The sequence below is a fragment of the Cucurbita maxima genome, unplaced genomic scaffold (genome assembly GCF_002738345.1).
Source record: "Cucurbita maxima cultivar Rimu unplaced genomic scaffold, Cmax_1.0 Cma_Scf00040, whole genome shotgun sequence".
In the NCBI taxonomy this organism is placed as follows: Eukaryota; Viridiplantae; Streptophyta; class Magnoliopsida; order Cucurbitales; family Cucurbitaceae; genus Cucurbita; species Cucurbita maxima.
The window spans coordinates 1,360,461-1,382,784 of NW_019272056.1; the positions used below are offsets into that span (position 1 = coordinate 1,360,461).

The 22,324-nt window shown below is 34.9% G+C and overlaps 2 protein-coding genes and 1 long non-coding RNA gene across 5 annotated transcripts; all 3 read right to left on the reverse strand.

The window, feature by feature from the left end:
- Positions 1-4,774: 4,774 nt before the first annotated feature.
- LOC111469560 (F-box/kelch-repeat protein At5g60570-like) lies at positions 4,775-7,771 on the reverse strand. Of its 3 annotated transcripts, none has more exons than XR_002714895.1 (3): positions 7,481-7,771; positions 7,205-7,270; positions 4,775-5,338 (listed from the first exon to the last, which is right to left on the reverse strand). XR_002714895.1 is itself a non-coding variant. In XM_023114861.1 (3 exons), the coding sequence occupies exons 2-3, from the start codon at positions 7,231-7,233 to the stop codon at positions 5,682-5,684; spliced, it is 1,188 nt and encodes a 395-aa protein (XP_022970629.1). In that variant the 5' UTR covers positions 7,234-7,270; positions 7,518-7,730; the 3' UTR covers positions 5,356-5,681. The 3 variants fall into 3 exon arrangements, 2 of the variants coding, with proteins under 2 accessions (XP_022970629.1, XP_022970628.1); XM_023114861.1 differs by lacking the exon at positions 4,775-5,338 and adding an exon at positions 5,356-6,840 and having other exon boundaries at positions 7,518-7,730; XM_023114860.1 differs by lacking the exon at positions 4,775-5,338 and adding an exon at positions 5,356-6,840 and having other exon boundaries at positions 7,481-7,730.
- A 2,765-nt stretch (positions 7,772-10,536) lies between these two features.
- On the reverse strand, positions 10,537-18,111 carry LOC111469557 (beta-galactosidase 8-like). The gene is made up of 20 exons (XM_023114857.1): positions 17,960-18,111; positions 17,534-17,710; positions 17,348-17,443; positions 16,969-17,081; positions 16,764-16,830; positions 16,572-16,664; positions 16,189-16,332; positions 15,967-16,055; positions 15,755-15,860; positions 15,558-15,645; positions 15,192-15,310; positions 14,026-14,187; positions 13,636-13,838; positions 13,421-13,530; positions 13,206-13,315; positions 12,948-13,061; positions 12,623-12,724; positions 11,415-11,623; positions 11,005-11,338; positions 10,537-10,916 (listed from the first exon to the last, which is right to left on the reverse strand). Exons 2-20 carry the CDS (start codon positions 17,699-17,701, stop codon positions 10,809-10,811), a joined length of 2,535 nt encoding a protein of 844 aa, XP_022970625.1. The 5' UTR covers positions 17,702-17,710; positions 17,960-18,111; the 3' UTR covers positions 10,537-10,808.
- A 2,859-nt stretch (positions 18,112-20,970) lies between these two features.
- LOC111469561 lies at positions 20,971-21,593 on the reverse strand. Its single transcript, XR_002714896.1, has 2 exons — positions 21,374-21,593; positions 20,971-21,267 (listed from the first exon to the last, which is right to left on the reverse strand). It is a non-coding gene; the product is annotated as an uncharacterized LOC111469561 (long non-coding RNA).
- Positions 21,594-22,324: the final 731 nt, after the last annotated feature.

The following is a 22,324-nucleotide window of genomic DNA, read 5'->3' on the forward strand; positions in this document are numbered from 1 at the left end:
GCTATTAATTGATCCGTAATATTGATATCAAACCATATGAATTTAAACCCGAGAAGGAAATTAGTCAACTTTGAAAGTTTTGATTGTGATCAATATTTTTTATACAAATTTGTTGTTGGTAGGTGAGTTGATGATAAATACTTTGCATTTATATCCTCTTTTTAGCAGAATTAATGGGTTCAAATCCTTTTGTCTCCCAATGATTAAGACTTCCATAGAAAAAAAAAAAAAAAAAACTCAAATTTGTTTAAAAAATACATTTATTATTAATTTTTAATTTGATTAATATTTTAAAAAAAATTTAAAATATATTTACTATTGGACAGAGTTGTTAATACTATATTTTAAAAATATCGATAAATTTTATAAATTGTATTAATATCTTTATCATTTTTTAAAAAAATTATTATTATTATTTTTATAGTTTGGGTTGAAATCCAACCAATTTTATTTTTAAGATTATTATGAAGATTAAAGATATTTGTTGTTTGTAACCGATGTTTTATGAAAATTTAATTATTAAAGTAATATGTATAATGGAAAAACATTTTAAAAAAAATAATTAAAAAAACCTCTGACAATCTAATCCAATTGGTTTAAAAGATTTCACGAACCCATTTGAAAAGACATGAAAAGATTTAAGTAATTATCAGTTTATTTTAAGTAATAATTAATTTTAATTTTTTGAAAAATCAAGAACATATACTTTTACATATGCCATTATTAGTCCAAATATCTAAAAATGAAGGATTTCAAAAGAATTTTAAATGTATTTATCAATAATAAAGTTTAAGAATAAAATCTAGAATTTGAATTTAGCACCCGATCCATTGACTTCTTCTTTTGACTGTTATTTTAGTCAAATAATGATATTTAGTACGGTTGTTTGAATGTGTACGGGCTAAGTTGGATAAAATTGTTTGACGCATGAATAACACATACCCTGTAACCCTATTAACATGGAACTCTATGATGCATGTTTGATTATGACTGTTAGGTTGATATGATAATGTTCACGTCTTATAAGATACCATGATGTAGCATGTATGATAAATATGAATTAAACATCATGAATATGTCTGTACGTCCCGTAAAGAGTTTATGTTTGATATTGAGTTATGTCTAGGCCTGATTTGCGTTCCTTTCTTCTTCATTAGTTTTGGGCTGCAAGAACGTAGCTCATAAACGGACCTAGACGTTAATGATCCCATCTAATGAGTTCATGTGTGCGTGCGTGTATCGGGTGTTGAGAATACTATGCATTTAACTCTATACGTAGAGCTTAAAGAACGTAATAAAAATTAAAAAAAAAAAAATTGAGTTAAAAGAAAAAGAAATTCATATGAAAATTATTTTGATTTTCCATATTATGGTAGGAATATAATTCCAATGGTAATGGAGCTGCCAGCTCAGCTAGGGCGTGGGTGTGATGATTGGAGTCACCTGCAAATCGCCGATTAAATCCTTATTTTTCTTTTTGGTTTCTACTTTTTTATTTTTTATTTTTTATTTCTTTAATTTAAAATCTTAAAATTTTATTGAGAGACGTGTGAATTCGATTTAGAATATTTCGTCTTAGATTATTAAAAAAAAAGAAAAAATAAATTAAATATAAATCAATTACGGATGGATTGTTAGAGAACTGTAACAAGTGTTAATCGAGAATTACTGTAGAGTGCACAGCTCCCTCGTAAGAATTTCCTTAAGAAAGGCTTAAAGTGAACTCAGTGAAAACGATTTGCCGTGTACTTCTGTATGATGGAAACATGAAACACTTTATGAATTGTGGAGAGCGATAACGTTAAGGCTAGGTCAATTTGCTCAAGAATTTCGTCTGAATCTCGTAACATCCTTCATTGTCCTCTACCTTTAGGAATACCCTATCATTGTAACTATTCTATCTACTTTGTGGTGTTTGCATCATTCTCTAATCTTCTAGATGACCTCATTCGTGACTTGATATAACAGCCCAAGTTCATCACTAGCAGATATTGTCTACTTTAGCCCGTTATATATCGTCGTCAACCTCACGGTTTTAAAACACGTCTGTTAGGAAGAGATTTCCACACTTTATAAGCAATGTTTTGTTCATCTCTCTAACTAATGTGGGTATCACGCTTAAACCAGCTTAAAATTCTAGAAGCAGGGGACTTAGGCACCCCTTTTCATAAATGGTCTCCAACTGTATAGCATGTCTTTTTTTTTTTTTTTTTTTTTCAAGGCTTTCCTTTTATTATTACTTTTTTTTAAAAAAAAATTCTTTTTTCATAAATTTAAAAGAGTTGGCTTTTGATTTTTGGAGGACCACAATTCAAATTAATTCATGTTTTTTTTTTTAATATAATTATAGGAACTACTGATACCATTTGTATGACATGTGAGTAAAGAAATCGTACGTGAATAAACCGAGTTGAATGAGAACGATCCTGATGATAGAATGACTAAAAAAAAGTTTAGAAGAATTGAAAGTTACGTATTTTCCTTTTCACTAGCTCAATCGTAGGGACTTTAGGGTTAAACGTGCTTTACTTGGAGCAATTTTATGTTGGGTGAAGTCGGAAGGACTTCTGTTGATTTGTGAGGATAATCTTCGCTCTTAGAAGCGTAAAGTAGATACCCTGACCATGTTGTCGGGGATGCAGGAGAATGCCGGAGCCATACAATCTGATTTGACTGTAATCATTCAAACCATATTAAAAGAATTGATTTCATTTTTAAATATATAAATTTGTAAGATAAAGAGAATAACTTTGTTCCAAAGGCAATGGAATGGTTGTGTGGTACCACAAAAAATTGTTCTTTGATGAAGATGTTTCATTTTCAATTTAAATGTGGTTTGTGGGTGTGGGACCACATCCTATATAAAGTTTATTTATTTATTTTTATTTTTAATATCAATTAAATATAATAAAAAGGAATAACAGAGAAGAATGGAATGAACGAGAGAGAAGATGATAGAATGAATCAGTTGAACGGAGGAACGAAGAAGAGAGATCGCTCATGATGAAGTTGGTGCACTCTGCGAGGATGACACGACTGAGGAGGGTAAAAATTTAGCCCGAGAGGCATTTTGTAATGACCTATTTCTAGGATTCAGATTAGGATTTACAATCTGAATTTGGCTCTGGATGGCCCCGACTTTCCCTTGCAATATGGTCATGAGGCATTTTGTAATGACTCATGCTTAGGATTTAGAATCTGAATTTGGTACTTGGTGGCTCGACATTCTCTTGTAACATGGTCACGAGACATTCTTTAATGACCCATGCCTAGGATTCAAAATTTGTATTTGGCACTTGGTGGCCCGACATTCCCCTGTGACATGGTCACAAGACATTCTGTAACGACCCATGTCTAGGATTTAGAATATGAATTCAGCACCTGGTGGCCCGACATTCCCCTGTGACATGGTCACGAGACATTTTGTAATGACCCATGCTTAGGATTCAAATCAGGATTTAGAATCCATATTGATTCAAAATCTGGATTCGACACCTGATGACCCCGACATTCCCCGGTGGCAATCACGTTTTTTACTCCTCGTTTTTAAGAGTGAAGATTATCCCCACAAATTAACACGAGTTCTTCCAGCGTGTTTTTTCTTCATTCACATGTATCTTAAAAAAACTTTTAAGAGATCACCCAACATAGAATTGCACCAAACAAAGTATGTTTAACTATGGAGTTCTTAAGATTGAACCACCAAAAAAGAAGGTGCACCCCTTATAGGTATAAATAGTGACTTTCAATTGTTCTAAACCTTGCTTATTCATTCTACTCTCAAGATTTCTCTCATTTAGATGTAGTCTCGGTTCATTCATGTACACATTTTTTATTTGGGTGTCACGTGCTGACCAGTTTTCGCCTTGGTTCGTCCCCATACCACATCTTACTGGGAGAGATACTGCTCTGATACCTTTTAGAAGGTTAGATAACCCTTGACCTTATCTTACCTTACCTAAATTTGTTCCATTGAACTTCGTGGTTTCCTCGAAACTTGAAGAACTACAAAATCAAAAGCTCAGATACCAATTGCGGGAAGAAAAAAGATAATACAACATTAACCATTACACAGTATAAACGATAAAAAGAAATAAACTGATAAGATAAGAAATCACTACAAGGAGAGTAAGATTCGGATTACCTTGTTGATCGAATATCTCAAGGCAAGAGCATTGTCTGTGAGATTCGAATCACTCCACCAGCAAGATTGATCATGTCTAACTTGAATGATTCTTGTTATCAAATATCTCAAGGCAAGAATACTTGCTTGAGATTCGAATCACTCCACAAGCAAGATTGATCATGTCGAGCTTGAATGATTCTACATGCAACCTAAACTACATAGAATTGCAAAGAAACTTAGATATGGGCTAAAGAAGAGCACAAATGCTTCTTTTACTATATTTTCAAGTCTACTTACAAATACAACATACATGACTTTATATAGTCTCAAAATGAAACTACTAAAGTGATTCCAAGAGTTGTAACATTCATACTTAATGGCCTTAATTAACCATTATGTTAGGGTAGTGAATAGGGCTTTATAAAGTGATTAAATAGTCAAGTATTTGGATGCTATAAAGTAGGTGCTATCTAGGAATAACTTAGATTCTTTTACAATTAACAAAAAGGTAAAAAGTATATGGGTCAGCTTACAAGCATTTGAATTTTATTTCTTAATTAAAAGGTAAAACAAAAAGTTGTCAATCACTTTTTATTTTTTAAAAAAAAGTAGAAAAAGAAACTATAAAAAAAAAAACGAAAACTCAATCCAAAATCCATTACTCTCTCTCTTTTCGGGCGATCAACTACACAAACATCAATGGTATCAGACTTGTGAGTATTCGGTGCAGTTGTGATAGAGACAACAACAAAAGCACTAGTCTCTGTTGATCACCTCGATCTATCTTTTCTTACTCAAGGTGCTTCATTTCGGTCTGGGCAATTAGGTTAGGTGTAAAAAATGTCTCAACCCGACTCAAAACCAATTTGCCACCCGTAAAAATGTAAATCTTTCCACACAATTTGCAGTTATATGAGCCTTGCCTTGAGAAAAAGACTTAACCAAAAGAGAGTTTTTTCCAATAAATAATGGACAAATTCAAATAATAGCAACTTCCTGAGGGACTGCTTTTCTAGAACCTCAAATTCTCACCTGTTCACATTTTCAGCTCAGAAAACACAAGAATCAAGCTGGTTTCATAACACAATATCTCTACCTTCCTGTGATCTCAACAATCCAGGAAGAAAATTTGGATGAACAGACAAATAAACTTACCCGACCGATTATGAGTTAAAAACGATGCGTAAGAAAGGTCTTTCGTGCTGTTTTGATCTGCGAACAGCAAGATATGATGATAGGAGAGTAGATTTACCATTGAATCAAAGCATAGAAATGTTAGAATTGAACAATAATCCAATGACCGGAGAGGCTATAACTATTTATTAGTAAAGATGCAATGAAGGAAACAGGATGAATGTGAGAAACAGACAATAGAGAACTTGATCAAACTAAACAACAGGACAACACAGAAACAAAAGAGACACTTGAAAAGCACATTCATAAACTGAAAAAAGCATTACGGGGATGAACAGTTGTAGCCGACCGAGGTAAATGTAGCAAGGGCTCCAGAAGGGCCAGATCTAGCAATGGAGTCGGGCTCTTCTGTCGAGTTATTTTATAAGCAACCCATAACAGCACAGTTATAGACGAACACTCCGACATGCTCCTTCACACCAAGAAACTTCCAATCCAGGGCTCCATTCCTCATGCCGAACTTCGGAGAACAAGCATTGAGTACGATTGCTTCACCGTTCGGACCTTTTTGCCCACCTACGACAAGAAGCTCCTCACCACAGGCCTTGAAAGCCAGGCCCCAGCCATTTGAAGAATCCGCCCTCAGAGGAAGCCTTCCCAATACATTCCATGAGTTTTTTACTTTGTCATACCTCTTAACCAGGTTAGTTAAATACTCCACTGAATATAATTGGTTATCCACTACGGCAACAAGAGGAGGAGCCTGAGCAGCCCTGTTAACATAAGGATACATTCCCTCAATTTTCCTCCATTTCCTTGTCTGAAAATTGTACTCCTCCCCACAAGTTAATGAAACGGTGGAGCTCGACATTCCACCGATCACATAAAACTTCTCATCCATAAAGAACCCCGAACACAATCTACGCGGGGTCATCATCTTGGGTAACATTTCCCATGTGCCCAATGAAGAGTCATACAACTCTGCTGAATCCAAAATATTCCCATTTATATCACTCCCACCCGCTACAATAGCAATCGAACCAAGGCTACCTGAGCCAAATAGACAGCGAGGTTGATTCATTCCTCGACACTTTGTCCAGCTATTACAAGTTGAATTATACTTCCATATAGCAAAATCAAACATCTCACGGCCGAAAACTAACAGTTCACTACCAACAGCCAACGATTCCTTGTCAGCGTGATTGAAACACTCATCACAAGGCATCTTTGGCAAAGTCATCCATACTTTCCTCAAAGGATCATATGCTTCCCAACCCTTTAAATCACAAACCAGATACACCCAATGCTCTTTAATGCCCAAATGTTTTCTCCACCCGTATAAATCACCATTTCTAACCAACTCGTTAAACCTCGAGTTAAGGCACGACAATGAAGTGTAATCTGATTGGCAAGCCCAAGCAAGACAATTCAAGGCAACATCATCAATAAGCCCAGGGAACAATGAATCACTTGATCCAAGGTGATGACCATCATTCACTCTTCCACTTGAGTTCAAATCCAAGAGATGATGAGGTACTTCTTCTTTAGCATCCAACTCCATACAAGTATCAACACAAATTCTGTTTTTCATGATAATAAACTATTCAGTATACCCAAAAAAACCCACACCAAATCCACCAAACAAAAACCATAAAAAAGAAAAGTTAAAACAAAAAGTTGTCTATGCCGTATCTCAGCAGCATCCTCCCCACATCCAGAAAGAAATTTTGATCCTTATGAGCAATCAGATTCCGTCTGCTTATTCCTTCCATTAATCCAACAATTTCAACAACCTAGCCCGTGATAGACTCCTAAATTTCTCCATATATATATATATATATATGTATACAATTACCGAAGAAGCAAAACACCATTCATCTTCAAACCATTCAAATCCAAACAAACAAACAAACAAACAAACAAGAGGATTTGGAATCCTTATACCCTGAATTGGAACGCCTTTCCGGAAGCATTCGAGCCGCTACCCGGAGATTCCGACAGAATCCTCATCTGAAAAAATCAAGAACACAAAAGAGCAAAAAGAGTCAACCACCAATTCCCACTCCATTACAATTCATCACAAAAATTCAGGGTACAAATCCGATCCCAACCAAAGAAAATCACACAGGTCGAGATCCAAATCAAATTAAAACGCGGATCCAGCAGAAGAAACACAAAATCAATAATCCAAAAAGGGGTAAAAGAGCAAAAATTACATACCAGGAAGATTGAAAAGTGAATCGAATCCTTCCTTTACCGGTGAGCGGAGGAAGAGGAGACGGAGAAAAACATGTCGCCGACGGAGGACGGACGGCGGAGGAAGGCGGCGGCGTGAAAATTGAGAGTTCTGAGAGAGAGATCGAGGGGAGTGGGGGCAATGGAAACCAGAAAAATAGGCAGTTTTGCAGCGATTGCCGTACATTTGGATACTTGTACTACCTTCTTCTCTTTACCATCATCACTTCCTCTAAAGCTTTCTTTTTTCTTTTTTTATTTTTATTTTTATTTTTAATTTCTCTGACAAGAAAAATCATATTCTTTATATTTACTTTTTATATATATATATATATATATCAAAAGAATTTGAAGATTCATTTACATATTTTTCAAAGAATAAGATTCTTTGATACAATTAGAGAAAAGGTAATAATGGAGGAAAAAAAAAAAGAAGATATTTGTGAATTATTGAGAAAAAAAAAAAACAAAAAAAAGTCACGATTATTTTTTACGATTTTTTATGATCTTCAGACTATTAGAAAACGCACATTTTGAGCTTACACAGTAAAAGTTGTAACAGTTAAATATTGTCTGTTTTGAGTCTTACAGTTTTAAGATGTATTTGCTAGAGAGAGGTTTTCAGACATTTATAAGGAATGTTTCATTCCCCTGTAACTGGTATCTCAAAATCCACCTACTTAGGGATCCAACGTCCTCTGGCACACTGCTCGGTATCTTACTTTAATACCATTTGCAACAGCCCCCAAACTCTCTATTGTCTGCTTTGGCCCATAACGTATCGTTGTGAGTTTCACGGTTTTAAAACACATCTACTGGGAAGAAGTTTTCACACCTATATAAGGAATGTTTCATTTCCCTCTCCAACCCATATTGGATCTCACGAAAAGTTGTCATAGTTTCTACAAAGTATTTAGTAACGATTGTCATGATTGATTCTATTCTGGTTTGTTGTATTTCGTGTTTTACCAAATTTAATACCCGTTTAACTATAAGCTAGTGTTATGGTATATAAACCCAAATTTTAAAAATAGGTTATGAAAATATTGTAGTATTAATTAAAGAAACTTGTAAACTTGAACAAGTACACATGTAAAACAAATCATCAAAGTACGTTTTATAAAACTCGTGAGAACTTGTTTTAGATAGAATTCGACTTTAGGAGTTAATTAGGTGACTTCTATGAGGAAGGTGGTGTAGAGAAGGCTCGGGGGTTCGTTAAGAAAGGCTGCAAGGGTAGACAAAGGGGAAAAACGAAAGTCATTTTCTCGGTCCACCTCGAACAAAGTGGTGCTTGTGTGAGGGTTGTTTCCCACATCAAAACAAGGGAATGAAAAGGTTTAGCGACTTGAATGACTTGTATAGGGTTTACAATTCAACCGGATCCTCCATTTTTCAATTGAATTGGATTGGGACATGAGATTATCCAATTTTTTAATTATTTAAAAAATTTCAGTTTATCCACCTCACATGTTACGTTAATAACTAAAATTTCATAAAACTCAGATATTAGACTTTCCTAAGTTACAACCGTTAAAAATGTCAAATATTCTTAATCTTCATACAAATCTTAATAATAGGGTAGAGTTGGGTTGGGTTGAGTTGAGCTGAGTTGTGAACTCTATTTTCGAGTTGGTTGAGTCAGCCCGACCAAAAAAGTTCTAACTCGAGAATTCAACCAATTTTTGATTTTCCAAAAATTCAACTTAACCTAAAAAAAAAATCTAATCCGATTGTGGGTAGCCCACCACATATTGTTCTCTGTATACCTTGAAGATCTTCAAGACTTCATCTTTAAATCTTGAGCACCTTTCTCCAATCATAATACTAATAGAGATTGTTTTTCTTACTTATATACCAAAGATCTTCTCTTTAATTAGCCAATGCGGGACTCTACAATTCCCAGCAATTCTCCCATCGAATAAAACATATCATTGAACCTCCCTTGACAACTCCTTCTCTGGAGCTCTCGAACAAAATTCACTATTGAGCCTCCTCTTAAAGAGCCATCTATCCGTCTATATGTCTAATTGAGATCTACCACAAATCTTCTCTATGACCACATATTTGAAACTCAATTTCTTTGTTGGAGACACTTAAAATTTGATTGATATGGCTAAATTAAGACAAAAGTATGATTCTTATACCGCTTGATAAGAACAAGACCCTCACAATAGTACGATATTGACTACTTTGAACATAAGTTATCGTGACTTTCTTTTAATTTTTTCGAACTACCTCAAACCAATTAAAATAGTGTCCATAGTTAAACGAAGTATTGTGGATTTGGAGAGGTAGCATGTTAGAAAAATAAACCAACAGGAATTGTTACATATTGAGATGAGTTTGATAATACTTTTATACAACAAGCTTTATAATTGTTGAAAAAAAAAAAAAAAATTTATCCAAATCATTTATATGAAGATGTGTAAGTGGAAATATCATAATATTTAATATCTACGTATAAATTTGTTAATTAAAAAAATTAATATTTTATAGAGTTATCTATCATTTGAATCTTGAGTGAGCTATGAATTCCTTTTTTAAAGAGTTTGTTCTTTGATTTACACAAATAAGAATGACTTTTATATTCAATTGAATGCATCATTTTGGAGACTTACCCAAATAAAGAACCGAATACATTTGCTAAGGTTCAATTCTTAAATTTTATAATTTAATATTTTATTACCATAAGAACTTAGAATATATTTTTTCTCCTGTCAACTTTTAAGTTGCAATTTCGAAGAGAAACATATCATCCTTTCATGAAAAGATTTTCAAAGCCTTCGACTAGCACTCTTAACCCCACTCAAAGTCATTTAAGTGTCAACATAACAATAATAATAATAAAAAATTAAATTAAAAATTTAGTCTCCAAACTTATGATTTCTTTTTTTTAAAATTCAAATTTAAAAATTTAGAGATTCAATAAACATAAAATAAAATTCAGAGCGATACTTTTACCTAATTATCCTAATACTCATAACTTAACCTAATAATCATAATAATAATAAGTACAGATAGAAAGCAGAAGGCCAAAATTTCAGAAGCATATAAATCTCCATTAGAATTTAAGAGATTTCAGTGTCTCCCCATAAGTCACCTTTATTGTTAATACCGATTGATGGCATTTATTTGCCTTTAGCAAGAAATAATGCACCAAATTGTGATCATTTTTCCTGTTCTTTCTTACTCCCTTTACTATTTTTATTTTCTTTTAGTTGGTCTCTATTCCTCTACTTATAGAAGGAATTAGACATAACGTTTCAAATTTACCCAATGAAGAGCAGTATTAGGTATAGTTGGTACCTCGTTAGTGACAAGAGGCTTCCACAGCTAAGCTCTTTGTTTTTCCTCTACAAGGATTGCCCAACGCTTCAATCGAAACTTGAACGCTACAACTTTTTGATCCAATGCAAGCCTGTGTTGATAAGTAAGCATCAATCAGCAAAATCCAATTCTACATTTATGCACAGAAAAATCATTGTATCTGGAAATAAATATAAGACCTTTTGTACAATGGAGAGTGCATTTTGGCTGCTGCATTGGCCGTGGCTAAAGCTCCCACAAGTTCCATGAGGAGTGCCAAAACTTGCAAATTTTATGGAAGAAATGACCTGATTGGGTGATGGACACTCTAGAGAGAGTACAGGTCCTTTTTTCTGTAGTTTTGAGTCAGAGCTCCACATATCTATAGGTGGTGGATGGGACTCAGATACATGAGAACACAAAGATTCGATCTGTTTTGATGCAAATGACAATCGAGTCGGGTCGCTGCCAATTTCCTCGAAAAGTACTACGGTGTTGCCGGTTGGCTTCAACCATGATCGCGGCACATGGTATCTGAGAGTCAGGAAGATGAGATATAAGGACTTTGGAAATAATTCGGAAGCCTTAGCCTCAAGTTGTGACAACTTACAATGTTTGTGATGGTTTGCCACAGTTTTTAAGGCATTTGTTTGCGCTATAGGCTCCTTTGTAATTGCAAGATGCAGTACATTGACCGGAGGCAGTATAAGATGGCCAATAACGGCCAATGCTTTGTCCGTTTATCCATGCCTCACCTTTTCCAAATCCTGTGAAGTCTAGAGCAACTGGGTCGCTACCAGCAGGGGCATCAAATGTGGTCTGAATCAACAGATACTGCACTTGTCAGTGTCAAGAAAGCCAATAGCTCAATCTAAAAGTACTTTGTTTTTACTCCCCTCTTGGAAGTAATTGCAAGATGGATTCTCTTTAAGTAGTTCAAAGATTAGAAATTATGGGCACACGCAAGAAATCAAGACACTTTTTGTGAGATCTCACATTGGTTAGAGAGGGGAACGAATCATTCTTTATAAGGGTGTGGAAACCTCTCCTTAGCTGAACGTGTTTTAAAACCTTGAAGGGAAGTTCAGAAGGGAAAGCCGAAAGAGGACAATATCTGCTAGTGGTGGGCTTGAGCTGTTACAAATGGTGTTAGAGCCAGACACCGAACGATGTGCCAGCGAGAAGGCTAAGCCCTAAAGGGAGTTGGACACGAGGCGGTGTGCCAATAAGGACGTTCCCAAAGGAGGGTGGATTGAGGGTCCCACATCGATTGGAGAAGGGAACGAGTGCCAGCATGGATGCTGGGCCTCGAAGGGGGGGTGGATTATGAGATCCCACATCAGTTGAAGAGGGGAATAAAACATTTTTTATAAGGGTATGAAAACCTCTCTCTAGAAGAGGCATTTTAAAACGTTGGGAGGAAGACCGAAAGGGGAGTCCAAAGAGGACAATATCTGCTAGCAGTGGGCTTCGGCTGTTACACTCTTCCAAGCTTGTAGCAAATTCTAGTGCGTACTTGATAAGATTATAAAATGTTAAAATGCATGCAAATGTCTTAGCAGAACAACATCAAGACCATATCAAACTTGTAAAGAAGTATCTTAGGGCCTTATCACAAAATTAAACAGGTTTAATATTTCACAAGTCATAAGCATCACACCTAAGTTTTGTTTAAAGATACTCTTCCAAGCTAAAGCAAATTCTAATGAATGCTTTTCTTCTCATTTTCCAAAAAATTATTGCTTCATTCATTCTGTAATAGGAACCAACTCTCACAATTTTCATATTCTTATTGCTTCATACATGAAATAACCATACCTTGTACCAAGTCAAAGGTTTATTCTTAGGCAAGCTAGGTTGTGAAAGCCATTGTGAAGAACTGCCACTCGACAGACCTAAATCTTCACCTTTAAGTCCAATCTGCCATTCCAAAAACAAAAGAAAGGTGAAATTATAACATCCAAGCGTATGAAAGAAACTAAAAAAAAAAAAAAAAAAAAAAAAAAAAAAAAAAAAAAAAAAAAAAAAAAAAAAACTAAACCATAGTATAATGAATATTATCTTTTCTTTTTCTTTTTCCCCTCTCTTTTTGGATTAGATAATATAAAGACAATTCAACTCCAGGATGTTTGAAGAAAGCAACCTGATACGTCCACTGTCCCGAAGAGAGATCAACAGTGATGCTATTTTTTTGGCTTTCCAGTTTTACCGGACCTGTGACCCCTGCACCTCTCTTCTCAAAAAATGCTCCATAATTCTGATAGATTGCATTATAGATTTGGTCAGTTGAAAATATTTTGTATCACTAAAAATATTATAGCTTTCCATCCAACAAAAGAAATTCGCATTGCTATAAGTTTTTAAGATGCAAGCAAACAAATTTTATAAAGTGGAGCAGAACCTGAAGTCCTACTGTCAAACTCAGGAGGTCAATTGTATTTCTCCCAGGTACCATTGTGATGGGGATCTCCAAAGAAACCTTAGAATTGTCACTACTACCTTTTCCACTTCCTACAAAGCGATTCAAACAGCACCCATAAAGCAGCCAATGGAACAATGCAGAAACGATAATAAAGCCATTGAAATGCATCGATACAAATAATTAATTCCAATCACCTGCCAGTTTTCCATTAATGAAAACATGTAGAGCATGGCCAAGGGAATCCACATGGAGGACTGTTTCAGATCCATTTTCAAGGAAAGGTTCGTCACCTTTTATATCAGTGCTGCCAAATAGCAGTAGCAAAAGTTGACAAAATTATTTTAAGAAATTGGTTAGCAGTCCATTAAAATAAAGAAACTGAAGATTTGATAATCAATATAATATATACCTTAAGGAGTACCACAAGTAATCGCTTTTATCTGCTGTAGTATTTATTTGCTCTGAAAGTCCAAGTTTCGCAAAAGAATTGTTCTTTGAGATACCTACTGGTTCCTCTATCCAACTCCAACCGGAGTCGAATGCTTCAGAAGCACTAACATCAACTTTCAAAGGTTGGTTTGAAAAAGATGACCTCATTGTTACCGAATTAATCTGTCACAAAATGAGGTACACTTCATTTATGCAACTATTAGGCTAAGTAACAGAAAATAAAAGAGAAATAGAATTGAAAAGAAATTTTTATCACTTGGCCAGAGCACCAAAACATAGGTCACAAAGATAGATAGAATTTTAGTTTCAACCGGACTATAAATACATTTTCTGGGAAGAAAACAATAACCTTTGCAGTATTGAGCACCACATTCTTGCAGTCTGGCAAGATGCTAACGGACCATGCAGGCAAATGATATGAGTTACCATTGAAAGTCACGGTCGCATCAGATTGGGTATTCACGTTAGCCAGGAAAGCAGAACATACAGAACTGGACTTATAAACTGTCGCCTGAAATTAAAAAGTACAGACAATAACATCTTATAACCCGTCTTTTAGCATCTTAATTTATTGAAAGCATAGCACACGAAGGAATTTGATCATTGAAGGTTAGAGCACCATTTTACAATTGTGATTGGGACAACTTTTCCTATCTTGGAAATTTCTACGAGTAGGTTTTCTGACTTTCTTTATCATACATTTTGGTGAATATTTTCGCGAGGTTTCATGTTAAACTAAAGCCAGAAATAATAGCTCTTTCGTATATGACGTCAAATTATAATTCTTTTCCCTACTAAAAGGAGTCCAAACTAAACTTGTGCATTTCATCACCAATTAATCTATTGGATAAGCTTTTGATAATTCTAAGATGGAAAGAGAAGACATTTTTACTGCACAATCCCACCACTGGTGTGATATGACTAGCCAAATAACTTCTGAAGTTTTTTCTTGATCCTATAGATAGTTATAATTTTTGTTACAACTTCTATTCCTCGTTTCAAAACTTGAAAGTTTTGTTATGAACGTTGCTGCAATTACAATTATATCCCAGAAAAGGGACTAAAAACTTTAAAGTGGTTTTATAGATGATTTTGGGCCAAATTAGCTAGAATATACGTCTAATGAGTTCAAATCCAGACCATTAATAGAGAAATTGAATGAACAAAAGATCGAACATAACATTAAAAGAAATACTACCATTACTTCAAATCTCCTAGGATGGTTAAATGAAAACTAATTACAGTATTTCAGGGAGTGTACCCGAGAGCCCATAATGCTTGCCGTAAGATTAGGGGATGATCGAGAACAAATAGGCACTGCTTTACGTCCATTCGATCAAAGGGATATAGCTATGCTAAGTTAAGCTATGGTCTCAGGCAATTGTAATAGGTCTTCACATTACTATGCTTAGGCGCACTGATATAGTTCTCTTTCGTACTTATAATGAATTCTACATGGAATTAGAAGAAAAAACAGAATCTTGACAGGAATAAACGGTAATGGGAATAACCAACCTCCAAGTTTTGACCAAGAGAACTAACTGCGGGTTCTGTGCTCACTAATGCTTTTTCGCACATCTTTATAGCTTTATGGACTTCCCTCAAGTGACCCCACTTAGGTTGCCTTACCTGTCCTGTGCAATAGAAGAACGATCGTATAAAAGAGACGTAGGTTGTAATGAATTTGGATGATCGTATGTATATTCGTATCATGATTGAAATTCACAACCTGACTATAAGTTCAACAACCATCTTCATTCTTGACACAAAATTTAAATTATAATTGCAAGTGCTGAGAAGATATTCGGATCATTATAACCAATCAATCAAGGAGTAAGAAGCCCGAAAGACAAGTCAATTTTTAATAGACAGAAACCATACCATACTCATCTATAGGGGCATCATAATCATAACTAGTAGCAATAAACGGTCCACCAGTAGTCCTGCCAAAGTTTGTCCCACCATGGTACTGTATAAGAGAAAATAAAGCAAAACTGAGACCATGAATCACGGGCTCAATCTTTTCGAGGAAGCGTAAATAATTGGTCAACCACAATGAGTACTTCACAAGTGAATACCATGTAGTAATTCTGGAAAGTTCCACCATTTTGGTAAAAGCGTGCCACAGCAAATGCAAGATCTTCCACGGGTCTGTATGGGGAGGCTCCACCAAATGAAAGAAACCTAGGATAAAATAATCTCAATTGTGAAGGTAAATTGACTCGGGAGTAACTAAATAGTCACGTTAATGCAATGAAAAATTGCTGGAATCAGTAAATGGACAGTCTACCATCCACTCCAGTTCTCAGTCCACATTTTGGGCTTATTCTTAGAATTTGGCGTGAATTGATCACAGTAAAATCCATTGCATGTGTTAATCTGCAAGTCAAATGACAAGCACGGGAAAATTATAAAAATAAGGTTAGTTTATCTTCGATTAAAACTTGACGTAGTTGTAATTTATAGCTAGACGGTGTTCAATTTATGGTCAAGACAAGGAAAAATTTCTCACAATAGGATCGGGGGCATCAGGTTGGTTGCACATAACCCAAGGAACTCCCGTGTTCAAAGACGTAGCCATGGTTGCGGCCCATTGGACATAGGATTTAGCAGCAGACCCATAATGAGACTGAATGTTTCCATATTCATTTTCAATCTGTTTATAGAAGAAAAGCAGCCATTTCATTAACCTTCAACATACTTTCACTCCAGATAAACAGTGGTTCAAGTAATAATGGTTTGTCATTATTATTCAAATATGCTGAGACACCGTCACAGAACATGTGTGAGCAAAAACCAGAAATTGTGATTGGAAATATGTATATATATATACTTCATTTCTGTTCAAATGGAAAGGGGGGAAGGGAGAAATTGAACAAAATACATGAAATCCACCTGAGATAAAATAACTGGTCCGCCCTGGGATGCATATAGTTTCTCCTGCTTCAATACATCAACAATCTTGGCCGTAAATCGCTTCATTTCAGCCTATCCAAAACCATAGGTACTGATTTCTTAGTATGTGGATAAGTAAAATCACTGGCGCAGCAAAAACCAGAGTACCGAAATGGGAAAGTAATAACTAACCTTGAATGGTTCATTATCTGTTCGGAACTCAATGCCAGGTATGAAATGCAACCAAACTGGAAATCCTCTGTTTTTACATCCAACAGTTTTGAGGAAGTAAGTGAAATAGAAAGATGTTATTGGCGTCGCACGAAAGGAGAAGGGTATAAGAAAACCCAGAGAGAACGGAAATGGAAAGAAGCTAACGATTTGAGAATAAACGCACCCGTAATTCCATTCCGCACACACATAAGGACCAATTCGTACATGTACATATAGACCAGCAGCTCCTACCAGCTTTATGAATTTAACTAAATCGTTTCTTCCCTCGAAGTTATACTGTTGATTAAGAAAGCGCAACATTTTATATATTAATCATATAAAAATGAACAATAACTGTCCACTGTTTGGCAGGCGAGAAAGTGTAAGAAGACGGAAAAGATGATAACAAAAGGTAGGTTTCATCCATTTCATTGAGCTTTTTGAAGAGACTAAAAACACAATTCAACAGTAAACAGATCTCTCGATTATCATCTAATCCAACGAGACGAATTCCTAGGAACCAAGACGTAGCTCCTGGATCGATAAATTCGCAAAACAAGTACCTGGTTTCGAACCGGTTCATGTAGATTCCAGAAAACATAAGTTTCAATTACATCCAAACCTCCATCCTTAGATTTCTGAATAAGGCCCGGCCACATCTGCAAATTCCAGAAACCACGACCGGATTCAGATATAAAAATCCTCAGAGCAAGAACAACTTCAAAGTGTCAAAAACAAAGGAGATGAACCTCAGGAGTGCTGCGAGGATAGTGTATGGATCCAGAAACCAACACTCTCCGTTCGCCATCAATCACCAACGCCCGATGATCGTACGTCACATTCGCAGCAAGCGAAAACGAGTCTAAAACACCAAAAACTACCAAAACAACCACAACCGCGAATCGAACTCCCATCATTGCTAAAATCTAATCCAAAACAAGTAGAATTTCACAAAGAGAACAAAATCCAGAAGTACACATATATCACCAGCAAGCATAAATTTCCATTTCTGAACTAGCTTCCATTTCCATTAACAAACACACACACTAAACAGTTTCATCAATAGCAAATATTGCTTCGCCGCTTAGTATAACGAAGAACAGAAACCATAGAAAAAAACAGAGATTAGCATTAGCGTGAAGCAAACTAATCTAGAGAGAAAGGAAACACGCTACCAGTTGATGCTTTGAAGTTCGTAGCCGATGCAAATCACCTCTTCTCGCTCTCCTTCTTGTTCTCGTTTCTCTCTCTACTGTAACTGGATTTTGGTCTCACTCAGTATTTTGTAATAATCTCTAACTGAACGTTGCCGCCTGGATTACTTACTGTCATAGAAGGAACGAACAGTACTGCTCAGAGGGAGAATCCAGTGCGAGCGACTCTATGGAATTTGGTGGTCCGCTTACAGCTCGATTTCTGCCACGTGGCTGTTGCGTAAGAATGGATGAAACTATTACTTTGCATGCTTGTTAATAGGGGAGAGATTTCTCAACCTTTTAGTTTTTAGTTTTTTTTTTTTTTTTTTTTAATTTTATAAATAAAATATGATTTCCCCTAACGTCACGCAGGTGAATGTTGGAGTCACGAGGTTCTAAATCTGAATTCCGAATCCTTATTCTAATGGTTGTCCTCTAGAGAATTTTGTGCACTTTTTAAAAACGAGAAGTAAATAACTTGATCATGACATAGAAGATGCACGGAAATGTCAAGTCATCCGGTATCGAATCCAGATTCTAAATCTTAGGTATGGATCGTTATATTATTTTTCGAGTATTATATTTTCATTGACGTCTGTATTTTCACATTTTCATTGAATTAATATCGACAAAAAATGTAAATTGACTTATCCTAAAACATTGCCGTATGGACGAAATATATATATATATATATTTTTTTTAAATGTAGAAGGTTTATTTATTAATATATATATATATATATATTTAGTTTTCATTTTTGAAATATTTATTGATATTTTTAATGATGTTTTCATCAACATTAATTCGATAGTGATATTTGAATGATATTAAATCGATTAATCCTTAAAAGAAATCAACATATCAATGAAATATTTTAAAATTTTTATTTAATAATTTAAATATATATTTTTTTAATTTTTTATTTTAGAAATATTTATTGATATTTTCATTTTTTTACATTCTGATTTTTATATTTATTTATTTATTTGTGGGTTGAAAAATTATATTAAATTTCAAAATATTTTCAAAACTCACTCACTTTTCATAATTTTTTCTAACAAAATTTCTACACAATATTTAAAATTTAATAATCAAAATCATTATTTAAATTTTACACATGCTGGATATTATTATTTTTTTTTTTAAGAAAAAAAAAAACCGTCAATTGAAAAGAACATGCTTTTCTAGCTGGAAGAAAAAGAAAAGAAAAAACGAGTAGCATTATCGAGTCGAGTAAACATAGCACAATCTATAGTGTGTGCTCTATCTGACTTTGCTCTGGATCTTCATGACACGGAGCTTTCCAAGCAGTCGAAACTGGACAGATCACAGGAGGTCTAGAAGAGGATTTTTAAATGTAAAAAAAATCTCGTATTCGTTATAGAAGGAAGAGATTTGTATATAAGTGATGAAAAAACAAACTCTCACTTCGCTGTGCTCTATTTGACTTTGCTCTTAACCTTTGTAAGAACAAACTCTCACAAAGCAATTAAGAGTGGATAGATCATGGGAGACCCAAAAAAGGATTGTTAAGTGCAAACAAAATCTCACACTCGTTATTGAAGGAAGAGATATGTATATAAGTAATGAAAATTACGTAGTTGTGTTCTATCTGACTTTGCTCTCGACTTTCATAAGTGCAAACTCTCACAAACAGTGGAGAGTGGCAGATCACAAGAGGCTCAAAAGAGGATTGTTAGGTATAAACAAAATCGCACGTGACTCAAAAAATTCGATCAATCCAATCCAATCTGTACGGTTTTGATTGAGTTTGGTTCAAATAAATAAAATTTTATGGTGGATTCAGTTTATTATTTAACCAGTGTTGTTAAGGTTAAAAAAATTTACAACTCGAACAATTTGATTAGGTCTAAAAAAGACCAAATCGATCCAACCCAACCCACGAACACTTCTAATAATTTCAAGTGAGTTATGTTGATATTGGTGATCGATAAATTATAAATTATTATAAATTTATATTTTTTTTTTGTAAGAAAAAAAAAATCCTGTCCTATCTTAATGGGAATTGAGAGACCAGTTCACATGTGCGGGTCTTGATTTTCGGTAGTGTCCGTACAAAATAAAAAATTATGTGTTTTTTTTTTTTTGTCGGTAAAGATTCTTGGAAGGGGTCGAGGTGGGCCCGACAGACGGTGGTCCAATCAGCATGACGTGTATTCTGTAAATATCATGCACTCGATACCACACAATTCCCCCACCTTTATTAATTTAATTTATTTTAAAAAATACAAAAGTATATAATTAATCTCATGAGTTATATTTTCCAACAAACTTCTTAATTTGGTTGAGTTATTGGTGAGATTTTTCCGCGTAACGGTTCCACTTAAGTTAGTTATTAAATGTATGTTGACGTCATTTTTAAAACCAATAAACCTGAAATTAAAAAATAAATATAGTAATCTGTTCGGGTTAGATATGTATACACACATAGTAAAAATGTAAAGTAATTCAAGAGACCTATAACCGTTTCAAAGGGACCAATCGACCTATTAGCTTGCTCGAGATAGAACAAGTAGCATATGCTTCTATCCAAACCGGCAAGCACTGATCGACCACTTTGTGATTGTTAGACGAACACGATTCTCTATAATGGTATGATATTGTCCACTGTGAGCATAAACTCTCGTGACTTTGTTTTGGACTTCCAAAAAGACCTCAAACTAATGGAGATAGTATTATTTGATTATAAACTCATGATCATTCTCTAAATTAGCCGATGTCGGACTTTCATCCAACAGTGATTATGCCCAAAATATGACCAACCAGCTTGTGGTTCGTAAAACCAAAACCCTAACCTACTAGCCTATGACTAGAACCAAAACATGAGACAACCAATCTATGCTCTAGCGGTGCAATTAACTCATACCCTTGATAGGTAATTTTTACAATTTCGTTTAAAAAATACTGTCCTTCACGACAGGTAAAAGATTTCATGATCTAGTTTTAAGCCTTACAATTAATGTCACGTCTTTGAGAAATAAACTTTATTGTATAAACATAAAGTATAATCAATGATTAGAATGCTTACCTTAATCAATTATTAACGAACGAGAAAATATCTCGCTCTAAACAAGCAATTATCTCCTAACTCAAAATACTAAAGCTTGCACCAACGTACATTGTACGAAGATATTGAATCCTTGAACCAACTATGAACTAGACCGTTTCTTCCTCTTCACACAACTTGTGTCTCTGTAGGCATTCCTCCTCTCCATTCATGGAGATTTACATCGGTGAGACCCGACTAGGACAGTGATGTGCAAAAACTAGCAATAGAGAAGACGATGGAGTATTCGGTGGCGTGGAAAAAACACTCTACGTAAGAAAAATCAACCATCTGGAATGACGTACCTATGAAAGAGAAACACATACCTTCAATCGTGTGATTACGAGGGAGGAACACTAGAAAAGAGCGTTTTGCCATAGCAAAGCAGGAACTAACAATATGGAGATGGCAACACACCGAGCTATTGTTTGCGATCTAGTCAAGAAATCCACGAACAATCACCAAGTTTGTGAGTCGCTAACACAACTAGAGAGATGACGATGACACAATTAGCTTTTTCTCTACTGCGTGCACTAATTTTGTGAAAAGAGCCAAGCTCGTTTGTAGTTTTATAACCATTGTGCAAGACTTTTTTCTCCAAAATTGATAAACAGTATGATTCCGTTTTGTGTCATGAATTGAATGAATCTAGCAGAGTTTAGATTACTCGATAAAATATTATATTAATTTACCTAAAGTTATAGAAAATAGATGAAGAAGCCACAAAGTATGGTATCAGTTATCCAAGAAAGAGGTATTGGTGGCCACCAAAGAAAAGTCTTTCAATTCCTTAGTCTTCCAAGGGTTAGGTATTCTCCACTACAGCTTTTGACATTCGTGCTCCTTTTTGCAACAATCTAGTGCTTCTCCCCCCTCAACCCACCTACTATATCGCATTCATGAGTTTGATTTTGTTATGCACATCTCAATATATTTGTAAATCAAAAGGTTCGACAACGATATTATAGATTACTCGATAAGCCTTTAGTATCCATCTTAATACACATCAAAATGCCTATGATATCAATATTTGGTAAACACAAGATTACATTAAAGATTACTTTAACAATAAATTTGTTCCAAGGAGAAAAAATCTCCATGAAATCAATATTTGTGCTTGGCAAGCATAGGGGTCGCTCCCTCTCTGTTATGACTATATAGGAACTATTAGAGAACGCTAGTTCCCTAGTAGTAGATCAACTAGTAAGACATGAGTCATATATGTCCTTAAGTCGGATAATGGTGGAGGCCACGAGTCACCTTATCATGATCCAATT